Here is a 16893-nt window from a genome sequence, read left to right on the forward strand (position 1 = left end):
TAGCATTCATCTTCTGGATTTCTGTGTGTAGATTTTTTAGTGTATCACTTCTAATTTTTCATTTATTTTGTCATTTGTTCTTGTATTGTCTTTGAAAATTGCTGTAGTGTTTGCTCTGTGTTTTCTCTGATCTGTCTCTCAATTCACTGAAGATATGTAAATATAATTCTTTTGAATTCCTTATCAGGGAGTTCCAATGCTGCTTCTTCCTCAGGGATGTATTTTGGGTCTGTATCCCGGTCCTTTGTTTGTCCTGCTTTATCTTGCTTCTTTGTGTGCACTGTGATGCTCTGTTATCTCCGAGGCATTGGGACATTTTTGTGTTTATATTTAATTGGTGATTTAAATGTTGGAATGACTTGCCTACAATTTTCATTTTGTTTTGTTTGTTTGTATGTTATCTACCTAAGCAGGGTAGTGGGCTGTGCTCCTCTATTTGCTAGTGGGCAGCACTTATACATCATCACCTGTCTCTTTTCCTGTTGTCAGCATCTTGTATGTCCCTGCTGACCTTAGTAAACACAGCCTATTCTTAGGTCCCTGGAATCTGAATGACAATGCTATCACTTTAAAATCCAAAATGGCTGCCACTTTTAAAGATTCAAAACGGCTGCACCCTGGGTCACTTTAAATATCCAAAATGGCCAATTAGAACCGAGGAAAATGATAATGGCTTTCTAATTAGTTGACATGCAATTTACACATTACAGCATGCATTTTAGAAAAGAATAGAGAAGGAAAAAGTAATCTAAGTGGCCAAGAAAAGAATGGTACCTCCCAAAATAATGTATGAAGGGCAATGGATTATTTTTAGTTTTAATTTTAAGTTATTAATTAGGTATTAGGAGCTCTGGTAGCATAGTGTCTAAGGCACTTGACTGGTGTCAGGTCCAACTCGACAGCAAATAACAACAATTAGATATTAAAAAAAAAATGTAGGGAGAAATTCCAGCAAATAATGCAATTGAGCCATGAAGTGAAATTTGTGGCTTTATGAAACAAAGAAAGAACAGTGACAATATTCTGTAATATTTACACACTGAAAACACTGTTGACAATAGTCATCATTTGGATTTGAGGTTATGTATAGTAGCATAGCACCTAAGGCATCTAACTGCTTATCATAAGGTTGGTGGTTCAAACCCACCAGCCACTCTGCAGAAGCAAGACTGGGCAATCTACTTCCATAAAGATTTACTGCCTCAGAAACCCAGTGGGGGTCACTGAGTCAGAATTGACCTGATGGCAATGGGTTTGGTTTTTTTATGGTGGCATAATTCTTTGAAAGAATGCTTCTGATCTTTCCTGTGGAAATGTGATGTTCTCTCCCAATTTGCTTGCTATTCCTGCCTCCACTCCTCTCTTAATTTTTTCTCAGTGTAATCACGAAGTAAACTAGAAAACAGAAATGGAAAAATAGCCAATGAAGACCTTATAAATAACTTTGAAACTGGCATTTTAAACTCTAGCCATTACCAAAGTTCTTCGTTAGTATGGATGTGTTTGCTTCTTTTTCCTTGAACCAATACCAAAAATCTTAAAAGTCAAAACATGTGGTTCTTCAGAGCTTCAAAGTATTTAATTTAAGAAGAAAGAATAGTTTTCACTACTAACCTTATCTGTTTCATGTTCTACTGGCTATCCTACCAATAGTTTCAATCTTCATAAATAGATACTTTTTTCATAGCAGCAAGTCTGTATCCATTATTGTGAAGTTTCCTTTCAAGAAAAAATGGTTTGCTCCCAAAGTAACTTCATTTGCAAAATGTCAGTAAAGTTTATAGCTCTCCGTTAAAATTCGAGCCACTCTGTCATGTAAATACAGTTAGATGGTGAAATCTCCCCACCTTCATGGCAGTCTTCAAAAACCTTTAAAATGGAAAAAAGTTTTAAGACCAAACTGAAGTTTTAACATTATTACATTATAGGTATAGTCTTAAATCAAATGTCAACTACAACTAAAATTTCTGTTAACAAGACATCCAAGACCCAACCATTTATTTAAAGCAATATTAAAAACAAAAATTTCAAATTCAAAGGGATTAGGACTCATTTAAGATTATTGTAAGAAGACCTGCTTGGTGATCATGAAGTTAGTTAATGAGAGCCTTTTACTGTAGCATTAACATGATCATGTTCACTTGCTCACTGGGTGAAAGGCTATCATCAGCAGGCAACATACAAATACAAATATGAATGACTTAATTTTGATTAACCAATTATTTCATGTTTAGTTACTTTTCTTTATGTGAAGAGTGCTAATTCCCATTATATAGACTTTTTTCTAGCAAATGAAATCAGACCATGGAGAGCTTAGGCATACAGACAGGACCAGTATAGTATTAGTGAAATAAAACACAGACTAGCAGTTCAAGAATACAAATGCCATGAGGTCTGTGGTAGTGTCCCTTGCTCACTATTATATCTTCAGTGCCTACAGCATACACTCAGAAACTCTGTGGAATGAATGAATGTAGAGTGAGGCAGCCTGAATGGGAAAGAATATTATCTCTCGGTTTGAATTTTGCTTGTTACTTCTAAGCTATATGCTCTTAGGTATCCCTAAGCCTTGGTTCACTCATTCTTTGGGGCAATAACACCACTAGCTCTTGGGGTCATAGAAAGAATTTTAAATGAGACCTTGTATGAGAATCATCAAGAATGTCTTTGGCCCACAGTAGGTACTCAACAAATCTGTTTCTACCCTGCTTGGTTTAAATAATTAGCCCTGATCAAAAATATCCATTTCAGGTTCAATAGGAGAAAATGCAAATTTCCTTAACCTAGCTATTCCAAGATTAGCTGGCCCTAATAAAAAAACATACATTTTAGGTCCAACAGGAGACAGTGCAAATTTCCTTAACCTAGCTATTCCAAGAAAGAACCTAAGGCAATGATTTGGTTAGTGAAGGTCAGTTAGTTATGATTATGTAGAAGTTTGGGCAAGAGTTGGCCCACACTAAAAGTTGAAGAAAACTAGATATGCTTGCTTTGTTGTATTATGTGGCATTTGCACTTAGTTTCTTAAAACCACTTTAACTTACCGGACAGAGTCCACAGGGGGCCCGAACTAAACCTGTGGGTGGTATGATTGGACTAACTGCCCTATACAGTTTCATATGTCCATCTATACTGCCAACTGTGCCTTCTTTTGCAGCGATGATAGTCATCTCCACTTTCCCATCATAAATGAGTGTGTTCAAGATGGTTTCAATATCTTCCATAGACAACTCTACCTAAAAAGGGGATATGTTAGAAAGGACACAAAAAAGAAAAGGAGCCATCCTTTGGATAGGTTACAAATAGTAAAGAGTGAAATGGGGAAGAATTATGAATTATGTTGGAGAAGAATAATCTAGCCAAAGCACAAAGAAACTGAACAATGGTTAAGTTAGCACAACTCACTGAAAAGCTAGAGGACAGAACTCTAACTTCATTCTGAGTTTGACATTTTCTGATGTCTTCACCCTCCTAAGTAAAATCTAAAAGACTTATAAAGTAACATTTCTTTGACAAGAATTTGATGGAGACTTATAAAATGCTAGAGCAGGAAGGTACTTTTAACATCAAACAGTCCAAGCTCCTAGTTTTATAAATGAGAAATCTAGGGCCCAGGCAATAAAAATTACTTGTCCAAGTGGCCACTACAGCTTCTTTGCTGATCATGAAAGCCATCCTATACATGTCCTCATGTACAGGTCTTCAAAGTAATTTCCTGATAATACCACTTAAAATTCCTAAGTAGGAAAATACCAATAAATGGCAATTGCAGCTTTGCACATATGTTGAAATGTCCCTGAGAAAGTCAAGAACTTGACAGAACAGACTGGAATCTTGGTACTGAAATGCATGGCGAGGCCTCTACTCTGTTGCTCTTTAGTCTCAAGCTCAAGAACAGTTCAGACAATGGCAGTGACTGCTTTTGCCAGATGCAATGTATTTTCACAGGTGTTCACAGGTGTCACTTGGAAAAAGAGTTCTGGGCCAAATATATTTGGGATGCACTAGAAACTTAATCCCCATGATACAGAGTAAATTTAAAAAAAAAAAAGATGAAAATTATATGAACAGGTTAGAAACTGAATTCTGACCTTACTGATGCCCAGTTCACAGATATATTTCCATACTTCATGTGATGAAGCAAATGAACTATTTCTTTGTATCATTGGATTCTGTTTGCTTTCTCGTGCTGTTTCTGCCTATAAGGATAGAGGCATAAGAGATTTCAGCAAGAGTATTGGTGTTTTCTGATTACAATGTATACAGTCAAACCAACAGCAGAACATAGTTTGCTTACTAAAATGACCAGTTTCAGTATGTTCAATTCCTATATAATATGATACACAAAATCAACACACTGTTTTTGAGGAAATTTTTTTAAAAAGAATAAAATTGGCAATGATGTTTCCTCTCTTATGCCTTACCTTGGTTTGTAGGAATTTAAAACACTGTTGGTTAAGCACTTCTACAAATTCAGATTCAAAATCCTGGTCACTGTACCAGGCTCCACCTGTCACAGACCGGTCTGGCTGCAGGTTATAGAGCATATACACCTTTTTTTTTGAGGCCTAAGAAAGAACATGTAAAGCCTGTGTTTAGAAGATAATGTTTCTAAAAACTAAGATTACTTTTTTTTTGTTATTTAAATAAACTATATTTTAGAAGTTCCGGACATATAGTAAAACTGTAAAGACACTACAGAGAGTTCCTGTATATCCCACACCCAGTTGCTCTTATTGTTAACATCTTACATCAGTATGTATGTAAATCACAATTGTGTTGTTGTTATTATGTGCCGTCGAGTCGGAGCAGACTCATAGCGGACCGTCTTTGGGTTCCGAAGCGGTATCACTACGGAAGTAGATTGCCCAACCTTCCTTCTGAGGAGCGTCTGGTGGGTTTGAACGACCAGCCTTCTGGTTAACAGTCAAGTGCCTTAGGCACTCTGCTACCAAAGCTCCTGTTAGTGGGTCTCTATTAATACATCATTAACTACTTCCATGCTTTATTCAAAATCCCTCACTTTTTTCCCAATGTTGTTTTTCTGTTCCAGCGTCCTATCCAGGATAGCACATTACATTTAGTTATCACCTCTCTGTAGGGTCCTCTTGGCTAGGACCATTTTTCAGACTTTCTTAGAGTATCCCTCAAATGGGATTTGACATTTTTCTAAAGATTAGATTGGAGTACTGTGTTTTTGGGAGGAAAACCACAGAGCTAAAGTGTCTTCTCATCACATTACATCAAGATCAAGATCAAGTTCATAATTTATCACTGTTGATGTAAACTTTGATCACCTGGCTGAAGCAGTGTTTGTCAGGTTTCTCAAGGGTACTTTTTTTTCTTTTTTTTATCTGGAAGGAAGTGCAGCCCATATTTACAAAATATGAGTTAGGCTCATTTGGCAAAGAAAGTTGCTATTGTCTTGCTGCCTTGCCAACAGCTAGTTTTGTCAGCCTTATTTTTTTTGAATTTTAGCAATGCTAATAGGTGTGTAGTGGCATGTCATTGTTGTAATTTGCACTTAAATAATAAAAAATGTTGAGCATTGTTCATACACTGAATTGTCATTAGTATATCTTTTTTTAGGAGCTCTGGTAGCATAGTGCCTAAGGCACTTGACTACTGACCAGAAGGCTGGCAGTTCAAACCCACCAGCCACTCCTTGGAAGGAAGGTTGGGCAATCTACTTCCGTAGTGATACTGCCTCAGAAACCCAAGGAGGGGTCGCTATGAGTTGGGGCCAACTTGATGGCACATAACAACAACAAACAACGTTATCTTCTGAGTCCTTTGGTATCACAAATGGTTAAGCAGCAAGATTGGCATTAAGAATATACCCATAGGTACCTCAGGAGACAGGCCTGGTAATCTGCTTCCAAAAGGGCACAGCCTTGAAAAATCACATGGAGCAGTTCTACTCTGAACACACTGTGTTGCCATGAGTTGGAATCAACTCAACAGCAACTAGCAATAACATATCTTCTTTGATGAGGTTGTCTGTCCAGAGCTTTTGCCCATTTTTAATGGGGTTTCTTTCTTTTTTAAAAAATATTGTTGTTGAGAATATACAAAACAGAACATAGAGCAATTCAACAACCTGGATTGTTTTCTTATTTATTAAAAACAAAAACAAAACAAAACAAAAAAACAGAAGGAAAATAGGCAAAAAGAAGTAGAAGGACAACTGGAAAGTCAAGACAAGTGATGGGTACATGGGGGTTCATAACATTATTTTGTCTATTTTTGTACATGTTTGAATATTTTCATTAAAAAATGTGGTAGGGAAATAATATTCTGTTAATAAAGAAATACAAAATAAATATAATTTGATAAATAAAATCACTGATAAGCATCAAATTCTTATATGCTGAAATTTGTAACTGCAGTGTAGTAAATTACATAGTATTGCTTTTCTAACTATAGTCTTTGTAAACTCTGTGTGGAATTTGCTGTGAGCAACTGAGTAGCTCCTGATTGTTAAAGTTCTTTTGGGAGCAGCACATAGTAATTTTCTGGGAAGTCTGCTCTCTCTCAGGTGTATAGAATTCTGATGTTGGGATTGGTTGGTTTTAGCCATTCTGCCAGGCTCAAAAGGAGCCCTCCTAGAGGCAGAAGGAATCTCTCTGACTGCCAGCTGAGAGAGATGTACTGCTGAAAGAGATGTGCTACTGAGAGAGAGATGTGAGAGACATGCTTCTGAGAGAGAGATGCAAGAGGCACACACTGCTGAGAGAGATGTGCTACTGAGAAAGATGGCTGGTTGCTGAGTGAGATGGCTGGCTGAGAGAGACTGAGCACGTTCCAGAATTTGAATTGTAGCCTGTTGCTTCCCTAATAAACCCACTATTCTGTGAGCTCTAGATTAGGGAGCACCTGAAAGATGGGATAGGGTGGGGCTGGATGAGAAGGGAAAATACACTAATGCACTGGCACAGATACTACATCAGGACAGGGATATTTCTCTGATTTGTTCATTGATTTATCCCAAGCACCTAGAACAGTGCCAGACACATAGCAAATGTTCAGTAACTATTTGTTGAATTAACAAATCAGTATGTGAGAATAAATTATCTAACATGCCATAAAGTTCAGGAAAAATATTCCTAACTCCAAAAATTCTTCACTGAAGAGAGTAAAATAGTTTTAGATATTTGAGTGGGTAAAACACCACTCAAAACATCACTGATTTTAGTTGCCATCAAGTCAGTTCCAATTCATAGTGACCCTATGTACAACAGAATGAACCAGTGCCTAGTCCTGCACCATCCTCACAATGAAGACATCACTAGGCAGTGACAAGTCTAAGTAGCACCTCAAAACTAATCCAGTATCAACTGAATTTTAAAAAATCTGTTTCGACCAGCTGTTTTCGATCATGACATAGCTTAAAGAACAATAAAAACTCCTAACATATTTGAAGCAACAAATGTTAAGTGAATATTTGGGGAAGAAAGAAAATTACTCACTGCCACAGACTTAACAGCTTTGATAAGCTTTTTGCTTTCCAAATTCTTTAGAATTTTGTTGATTTCTGTTAGTGGCAAGTTACTTTTATATCGGATATCTCTGCTCCATATTCCTGTAAGAAAAGTAAAGTTAGTTGAACACCATAGGATTTTTGTACATATTCCAATTACTAGTATCTCATTCAAAACTAGTAAAATAAAGCAGACAGTAAGTCCATTAAGCAGAAAGTTTTATGTAGTTTCATTCTAGGAAAGATTACGTGACTTAGCAGTAAAACCTCAGACAAAGTAACAGAAATATGAAAAACAATGTTAGATATCTTGTGTCCATCAACTGAGGAATGGATAACCAAACTATGGTACATACACACAGTGGAATACTATGCAACTCTAAAGAATAACCTAGAATCTGCAAAACACCACATAACGTGGATGAACTTGTAGGACATTATGCTGAGGGAAATAAGTCAATCACAGAAGGACAAATATTGAATTAGTTCATTATTGTAAAAGTCAAGGAAAGGTTTATCTGTGGAAGGAAATTTTCTTTGTTGGTTACCGGGGTGGGAGGGGAGAGGACAGGGAACACTGTTAGATAGGTGGAGAAGAATATTTATTTGGATGAAGAGAAGGGCAATGTACCAACTGTGAATGATCAACATGTTGGCATTGAGGAAGAGGAAGACATAGAGAGGTATATGGGGGGTACAGACAACAAAGATGAAGCATTCTGCACATACAGTACTGTGTTGTCAATGAAGGCAAACACAGGTATACCGGTAGATAGATGGGTGGGCAGGCTGAACTATTAGGTATGTCTTTGCAGCAGGGAATATACCCAAGATCATATATAGGGTTGTCAGACAATGGTTCTACAAGTGTATTTGTATGTTCTGTAAGAATTCCCAGGGGTACAGTAGGGCTGACAAGGGACAAGGTTGTTGTCACTTCTTGGTCACAGCCAGCTACCCAGAGGGACTGAGTAGTTGAACCTGTGGGCTCGGGACCATAGTCACAGGGAACATCAGGCTTAAGTGGTATAACATACTACACAAAACACTGTTCCACCTCCTACTTTGGTGAGTAGTGACTGGGATCTTAAAAGCCTGCAAGCAGCCATCTAGATGCAACGATGGGTCTCTCCTCGTCCAGAGCAAAGAGGAATGAAGAAGACCAAAGATTCATGGAAACAATTAGTCCTAGCGACTGGTACACCATGTGATCCACAGCCTATATGACTATGAAACCAGAAGAACTAGATGGTGCCCAGCTACCACTGTCAATCACTTGTAGGGGGATTTATGTAGGAAATCCTAGATAGAGAGGGACAACAATACGGAACAAAACTCAAAATCATTTGGGAAAAAAAAAGGGGAAGGGGGGACCAGGTTTGCTGGTCTGATAGAGCCTGGTGGAACCACTGAGTCTATCCTCCCTAACTGCCCTTCAGGTCTGGAATTGAACCCACTCCTGTGCCTTTCAGCCAAACAAAAGACAGGCATATGAGTTGAACATTTATTTACCCGAGGCAGATACACTCCTTGGAGAGAAAAATCACGGGAGAAAGAAGGGCTGTTTATGCACAGGGAGACAGCTCAGGGGGCAGGAGTGCATGGAGGGATGGACACAGGGAAGAGGTGACTATTGGGAGGAAGTGGGAGGGGAGCTGTTGCATTGTGGTAAATTGTAGTTAATGTCATGAGACAAAGTGTATGTAAACTGCTATATGGAAAGTGAATTTGCTCCGTAAATTTTTACCCAAATCACAATAAAAAAAAAGAAACAAAAGGAAAACAATGTTAGATATCTTCTACCTGGAAATTTCTTAGAATCCTAGCATGGTATCTTTTTAAAAATGTATGAGACGGATATTTTCATAATAGAAGAAAAACTCTTGAGAATTAATTTATATTGTCTCTTCTATCCTATCTATACCCCAATCTCTATTCTCTAATATTTCACCTTTGTTGTTGTTGTTATGTGCTGTCGAGTCAGCCCCGACTCATAGCGACCCCTCCCTGGGTTTCTGAGGCAGTATCACTATGGAAGTAGACTGCCCCATCTTCCTTCCGAGGAGTGGTTGGTGGGTTTGAACCACCAGTCTTCGGGTTAGCAGTCAAGTGCCTTAGGTACTATGCTACCAGAGCTCCCATTTTCATCTTAGATGGAAATAAATGTAAGAAATAAACTTAAATTTGGGTCAGACTCAGCTGTCATCCTCAACTTAAATGAAAGCAAAAAAACCCTATAGGTGAGGGACTATGTGTATGTATACCCATTATGTACACAACGCTTTGCCTGTGAGATAGAATAAGGAGGACTGGATCTTATCACTAGAAAAAGCCCTGCAGGGGAAGCTATGATTTTTCCCTCAAAGAAGAAAATAAGTATTATACATAAAAAGGGAATTTTATGAAGAAATGCTTTATCTTCTTCCCAGTGTAGAGACATAAAGAAGAAAAAATATGTTTTTAAAATTGAGAATAGCTTTCTCATATATTTTTTTAAATGCTCACTTCTTTGTTTTCATTTCATTTATTTTTTCCCAGAATGATCATTTCACTTTATTTGTTTATTATTTTTTTTGGCAGTATGCTTTCTTATATTTTTAAGATGTTAATTTAATTTTCTTATGAATAAATATAAGAATTAACTATACAATTTAAGATTACATCAAAATATAAGAATTAACTATACAATTTAAGATTACATCAAAAAATAATAAACTACTAACAGTAGTTTATTACAGAGGGTAGCAGGAGAACCTAATAGCTGTTGACACTGTCTGATATGTTAGATGCTGCCATACTGCACTTTATCTGTGCTACATTTAATCCTTATAAAAACCAGAGAGATGTTATTATCCACAAATAGAGAAGACCAAGAAACCGAGGCCTACAAAGTTTTAATTAATTTATCCAAAGTCATATAGTTAAAAAGTGAGGATTAAAAACTTAAGTTTTACTTATTTTGAACAGACAATATGTTTATATGGTCCAGAAGTCAGAAGTCTCTTTCCAAAGACTAGACTCTGGGCCACAGTTGTCCAGTTTCTGCCTCTCAAGAGGCAATAATGGCATCACTTGGGGGCGAAGGGAGTCTCTCTAGCATATGGATTCTATATTCTTTTCCTCTCCTTCAACACAAATGGCAGCATACTCTACACACTGATGTATACTTTGGAAAGCCAGATTCCAATCCTTCTGTAGTCCCAAATGTTTTTTCACTTTGTTCCTTTACACACTTACCTTTATTTCCTGCATCCTCTATGATTTGATATACTAGTTTTTCTTGGTTATCTGATCCCTTCATTTTACTGCAAAGAAAAAAGGAGAATTAAAAAGGCAAAGGATAATCTATTACAGTGTAATCTATTAATTTACATGACTAATCAAGTGAATTAGCAGACAATGTTATCAAATTGACTTATTTACCAAAACAAGTGCTTACCTTAAAAAGAATGACACAGATCTGTATGTACCAACATGAAAAGATGTCCAAGATATAGTAAGTGAAAAAAACAAGATGCAAAATAGTATGGATAGCATGATCTCATTTAAAAAAAAAAGAAAAGAAAGAAAAAGAGATTATATATAAATATATAGTATATAAATATATAATCATCTATATGTATTTATATGTATCTAGAAGGAAGGATACATACCAAATTGTTAAAAGTAGTTGTATCTGGGAAATGGGACTCATGAAAGAAGGTGGGGATGATACATAGGACAGGTTTACATTATGCAATTCTATATTGGGTTTTTTTCTCAACACATATATTACTTTCATAATAATTCAAATTTTCTTAAAATTTTAAGAAAAGAAAAAAGGTGTTTACCCAGCATTCTGAGAGTCCTTTATTCTATACAGAAGGCCGGTACTGCTCCTTAAGAGGTCCAACTGACCCTAGAGTTGTTTTTAAAGGAAATAGCATACTTTAACATTTGTTGATTACACAGACTAAAACATCTACCTCCCACAACTGTTTTTCAGTTCCTCACTTGAAACTTAAGTTTTTGCCTATATATCACATTTTTTCAAAACAGCTCTGTATCTCACCATTTTTCAAAACATTAATATGTAATGATTTCCTATATGCTAGATCCCTGCTTTGCTATATGACCAATGTATGAATAATTTAAAATGAGCAATTTTAGAATGAAGGGAAAAAAAACTTACTGCCATTAGAAGGAAGGACAAGGAAGAGGTAACTACAGGGAAGAAGTGGGAAAAGAGCTATTACACTGTGGGGAATTGCAGTCAGTGTCATGAAACAAAATATGTATGAACTGCTATATGGAAAATTAATTTGCTCTGTAAACTTTCACCCAAATCACAATCAAAATTTAAAAAAAAAAAAAGAAAAACACAAAACAACTGACTGACATTAAGTAGATTCTGATTCATAGCGATGCTTTAGGATAGAGTAGAAGTGCCACATAGAGTTTCCAAGGCTGTAAGTCTTTATGGAAGCAGACTGCCTCATCTTTTCCTGCAGAGCAGCTGGTGCACTCAAACTGACAACCCATTGGTTAGTAGTCAGATGCTTTAACTGCTGTGCTACCAGAACTCCTTAGCTTTAAAATAGCAAATAAAAATCCAAATTCAAATAAATCCAAATTCATTAATGTGTATAATATAAATAAATATAATAAAAGTAAAAAAACATGTCATGCACATAAACATAAGGTTCAACCAAAGGCTAAATATGCATAAATATTCTATAGCATAATAATTAAATAAAATTTACAAACTAAATAGTGACATTTAATGTCGTGTATTTTTTAAATTGTGTTACATGAAAATTAGGCAGAAAAGTCAACTGATGAATATAAGGCCAGTAGTAGTATCGTTTTTATATAATGAATCAAAAGTAAAATAAAGCATATTCTGACATGCTTCTAAATTTCCTTGGGTCTGAACTTAGTAGGACTCAGATGGCTGCATCACTGCTTCTGGCAGTTCTGGGAAGCCACAGCTGAGAGGAGCCCCAATTCCTGTGAATTAAGATTAGGACTCATGACTTGGAAATGGGTTTATTTACATATGGATGAATAGTGACACCCTCCCTTCCTACCTCAAGCCCACTGTTGCTGTTACGTGCTGTCAAGTAGGACTCAACTCATAGCAATCCCTCCTTGGGTTTCTGAGGTGGTATCACTACCTACAGAAGTAGATTGCCCAACCTTCCTTCCGAGGAGTGGCTGGTGGGCTTGAACTGCCAGCTTTCTGGTTAGCAGTCAAGTGCCTTAGGCACTATGCTCCACAAAGCTCAATTTGAAGGCTCCATCCAGTGGTTTATGCAGCCTATGAGCATTTATTGAGAATCTGTACCATGACAACTTTCTTGATAGGTGTTTGGGGGACAAGCATAAATGCTAAAGGGGAACTAAGTAGCTAACTCAGCGAACTTCAATACCACCTGGTTGGTGTTAAGACAGAGGTAAGCAAAGGGTGAGATGGGTGCTCAAAGAAGAGACTTTGGCCCAACCTGAGGGTTCAGAGAAGCTACCTAGAAAGAATTATTCAGCCTGTGAAGGATGGGAGAAGGGACTTCTAAGCATGGAGAATGGCATGAGCAAGGGCCGTGAGACATGAAATAGCATGGTGTGGCAAAGAACCAAAACCAAAACCAAAACCAAAAACGTACAAACCTAACTTTTGAGGCAGAGTGGTAGAGAGAGATAAGGCTGGCAAGGAAATAGGGACTCAGTGTGGTAAACCATGGAGTCTGGACCTGAATCTCTAGTGTTGACTAAAGGATTCTACATGGGAAAGTGACTTGGTCAGACTTGCATTTAAGACAAATGAGGCTGGCTACTCTGTGGTAGACAGAGCCAGGGAACCCAGTTAGAATATCACTGCAATAGTCTAGGTAAGAGCCAAAGGCCGAACTCATGCAGGGCTAATAGGAATGGAAAACAGGGAAAATTTTAAGAACTGTTGAAGAGCTAAAACTAGCAACACTCACTTGGTAATTTATTAATAATCATTGTTTTTAAAAATTCACTGCCCATAGTCAATATACTGGCAGTGGGGAGCTGCAGAGATGGGGAAAGACAGGAAGATGCCAAGGATCACTCTCAGAAAGAAAAGAACTGAGAGGGTGATAAGAGGCTAAAAAGAACTTTCCTACTGCTACAACTTCCCAGAATCCTTTCCTTTATCCTTACTGGAGCTGAAGACCTCCATGGTGAATTGACTAGAAATCCCAACACTCCTTTTTCCTTGGGCTAGAATTTGTCAATAAAGTTTTACTGGATCATTACCATACTCATTTGTTCATGTATTATCCATAGCTACTTTCTTGCTAAAATCATAGAACTGAGTAGTTGTGGCAGAAACCATAAGCCTGCAAAGTCTAAAATATTACTATCTGGCACTTCATTGAAAAAGTTTGCCAATCCCTGAACTAGATGATGGAAGGGAGTGATTTAACAGAAGGCTCGCCTGTCTCCTTATTCAGAGCCCTTAGAAATCTAACTGAAATGCTCTCAAGAAATGGGAGTTTTGATAATGAAGAAAAGGAAGGAGACACTGAGATCATTGGATACCTGTAGGTAGAGTGATTTTGGACCACTGGAGAGTGGCATTGTTGTTGTTAGGTGCCGTTGAGTCGGCTCCAACTCATAGCAATACTATGTACAATAGAATGAAACACTGCCCAGTCCTGCGCCAGCCTCAGAATCCTTGCTATACCTGAGAGACTATCACTGCAGCCACTGTGTCAATCCATCTCGTTGAGGGCCTTCCCCTTTTTCACTGACCCTTCACTTTATGATCCCAGATTCTTAATGAGGACAGAAAACGAGGTAATAGCTGGGAGAAACACCATTCTGCTACTTCACTGAAACCTTTGCCTGCACTTCTTTTCAGGCTCAAGACTACTGACATTCAACTGGACTCATTTCTGCCTCCTGAAATATGCAGTATAAGGCTGGGGAAATATGCAGTATAAGGCTGGGGATTCATTAATCCCTAATGAAATGGCTCTGTGAATGTCAGAGGGAAGGGTCCAATAATATCAGTAAGAAGCAAACAGAAGGTGAGCATAGTGCTTATGTGTCCTTTTGTACCTTAGTGACAATCAGACTGAAAAACACAGTAATTATAATAAAATACCATTTATTTTCATACCTCTTATAAAATTATCTATAATTATTTCTTCTTCCCTAATTTTAGGTAGTCTGTGCTGTTTCCTAATATGTAGTTATATTAGTTACAAACTAACATGCTATCTGATTTTATGGCTACTTAATAGGAAGAATAATAATCATGTCATGTAAATAATTATATGAATGAGTTTGATTAATCTTACCATGGACAAGAGTCTATTGATGGCCACTGCCCGCTGCTGGGCTTCTATATGAGGCATTTCATTCTGAATTACTTGATCTGTGATGCCATGAGGGAACTGGTGACATAATTCTATAATCCTAGGAACAAAGGCATTAATGATATTATGCATGTTTACCTGTTTGAAGAGGCAATAGGGAAAAATACGTGCAGAATATTTTGAAATTGTCTTTATTTTTTACAATACATTTTATTGAAATATAATTTATGTACAGTGAAATACACAAAACTAAAGTGACATGGGTCAATTCATTTTTTTTGCAGTGTTCTCTCCCCTCCTACCTCTGGTAATCAACAAAGATTTCCTTACACATAAAAACCTTTTCTTGGAAATTGTCTTTATTTTTACACTTCACAGATAATCTGTGTTTTGATGATTCTAAATCAAATTATATAAGAAATTGAGAAACATGCTTTCTAAATAAATGTTTACATGATAATTATTGTTTAAAAGAAGTATTTATTCCCCTCATTTCAACTTCAAATTAGAACAAATTAGTCAAATGGAAACACAGAAAAAAATATTAAAGCTGAGGCTTCAATTTTCTCAGACAAAAGACTATGACAAAATTAAGTTATAGTGCACTGGAGGACTTCCAATAAGATGGTGGAATAGGCAGGTAATCTACACAGACTCTCTTCAACAAAGAAAAGAGAAACCAGTTGACACAGATACAGAAGATAATCCTGGAGCCCTGAGCTCTGAAAGGAAGGATACAGAAATGGATTAAATACCAACTAGTAAAAGAACCTGAATGAAAACAGTGAATAAGGAGACAAACAGAGCTGCGGACTGTCAGCTATCCTGACAACATGGACAGCAGGAATATTTTCAAGAGGTGTTTCTTTCTCACTAATTGCTGTCGAGTTGATTTGACACATAGCAACCCCTCCTTGGGTTTCCAAGGTGGTATCTCTATGGAAGTAGACTGTTCAACCTTCCTTCTGAGGAGTGGCTGGTGGCTTTGAACCGTTAGACTCTGGTTAGCAGTGCTAGGACCTGAAAAGTAACCTAAAAATCAGCCCTGCTCACCAAGGGCTGCATGGACGACTGTACTGGTGGCTGATGACTAAAAAGAAGAAACAGCAAAGAAGGAGACAAACAGAGCTGTGGACTTTTGGCTGTCTGGAAGATGCAGTCATTTTGGACATTTAAAGTGATAGCATTCTCGTTCAGATTCCAGGGACCTAAGAATAGCCTCCGCTTGCCAAAGGCAGCATGGACATACGGGAGGCTGACGACTGGAAAGGAGACAGGCCGTGAGTGCATAACTGCTGCCTACTAGCAAACCGAGGAGCACAGTACCCTGCTTACTCAGATAACATCCAAACAAAATAAATTAAATGAAAATCATGGGCAAGTCACTCCAACATACAATCCCCAATTAAATATAAACACAAAAATGTCACAATGTCTCAGAGACAACAGACCACCACAGCCCACACAAAGAAGCAAGATAAAGCAGGAGGAACAAGGGACTAGAATACAGACCCAGAACACATCCCTGAGGATGAAGCAGCATTGGAACTCTCTGATAAGGATTTCAAAAGAATTATGTTTAGGTACCTTCAACGGACTGAGACACAGATCAAGAAAAACACTGACAAAATTAAGGAAAACCCAAAACAATTTCAGAAGACAGTACAAGAACAAAATGACAAAATAAATAAAAAATTAGAAATGATACAAAATCTACAGATAGAAATCCGGAAGATTAATACTAAATTTTCAGAAATATATATCACACTAAACAGGCAAAAGAGTAGAACTGAATCAATGGAAGACAGAATTAGTGAGATTGAAGACAAATACCTCAATACTTCTTTGGAAAGGGATCAATCAGAAAAAAGATCAAAACAAAATGAAGAAAGCTTAAGGTTCATGTGGGATATCATAAAAAGGGATAAACTACATGTAATCAGAATTCCAACAGGAAGAGACAAATAAAAGGGATAACCTACATGTAATCGGAATTCCAGAATAGGAAGAGATGAATAAAACCACAGAAAAAATTGTCAACAATTTGTTGGAAGACAGTTTCCCCGACATGATGAAAGACAAGAA

At 37.2% G+C, this 16893-nt stretch overlaps 1 protein-coding gene across 1 annotated transcript in view; it reads right to left on the minus strand.

Annotated features, from left to right (window-relative positions):
- Window positions 1-1791: 1791 nt before the first annotated feature.
- The window catches only part of POLR3F (RNA polymerase III subunit F), a 19580-nt gene continuing 4478 nt past the window's right edge, over window positions 1792-16893 (minus strand). Inside the window, exons 2-9 of the mRNA XM_007948208.2 lie at window positions 14791-14908; window positions 11311-11378; window positions 10718-10785; window positions 7470-7582; window positions 4425-4568; window positions 4092-4199; window positions 3045-3236; window positions 1792-1869 (exon numbers count right to left, since the gene is read on the minus strand). Of these exons, the coding sequence (XP_007946399.1) occupies window positions 1792-1869; window positions 3045-3236; window positions 4092-4199; window positions 4425-4568; window positions 7470-7582; window positions 10718-10785; window positions 11311-11378; window positions 14791-14908 (889 nt within the window). The remainder of the gene's footprint in view (window positions 1870-3044; window positions 3237-4091; window positions 4200-4424; window positions 4569-7469; window positions 7583-10717; window positions 10786-11310; window positions 11379-14790; window positions 14909-16893) is intronic.

This window comes from Orycteropus afer, unplaced genomic scaffold, assembly GCF_000298275.1.
Source record: "Orycteropus afer afer isolate SDZICR_OR568_19922 unplaced genomic scaffold, OryAfe1.0 scaffold00208, whole genome shotgun sequence".
NCBI classification, from domain to species: domain Eukaryota; kingdom Metazoa; phylum Chordata; class Mammalia; order Tubulidentata; family Orycteropodidae; genus Orycteropus; species Orycteropus afer.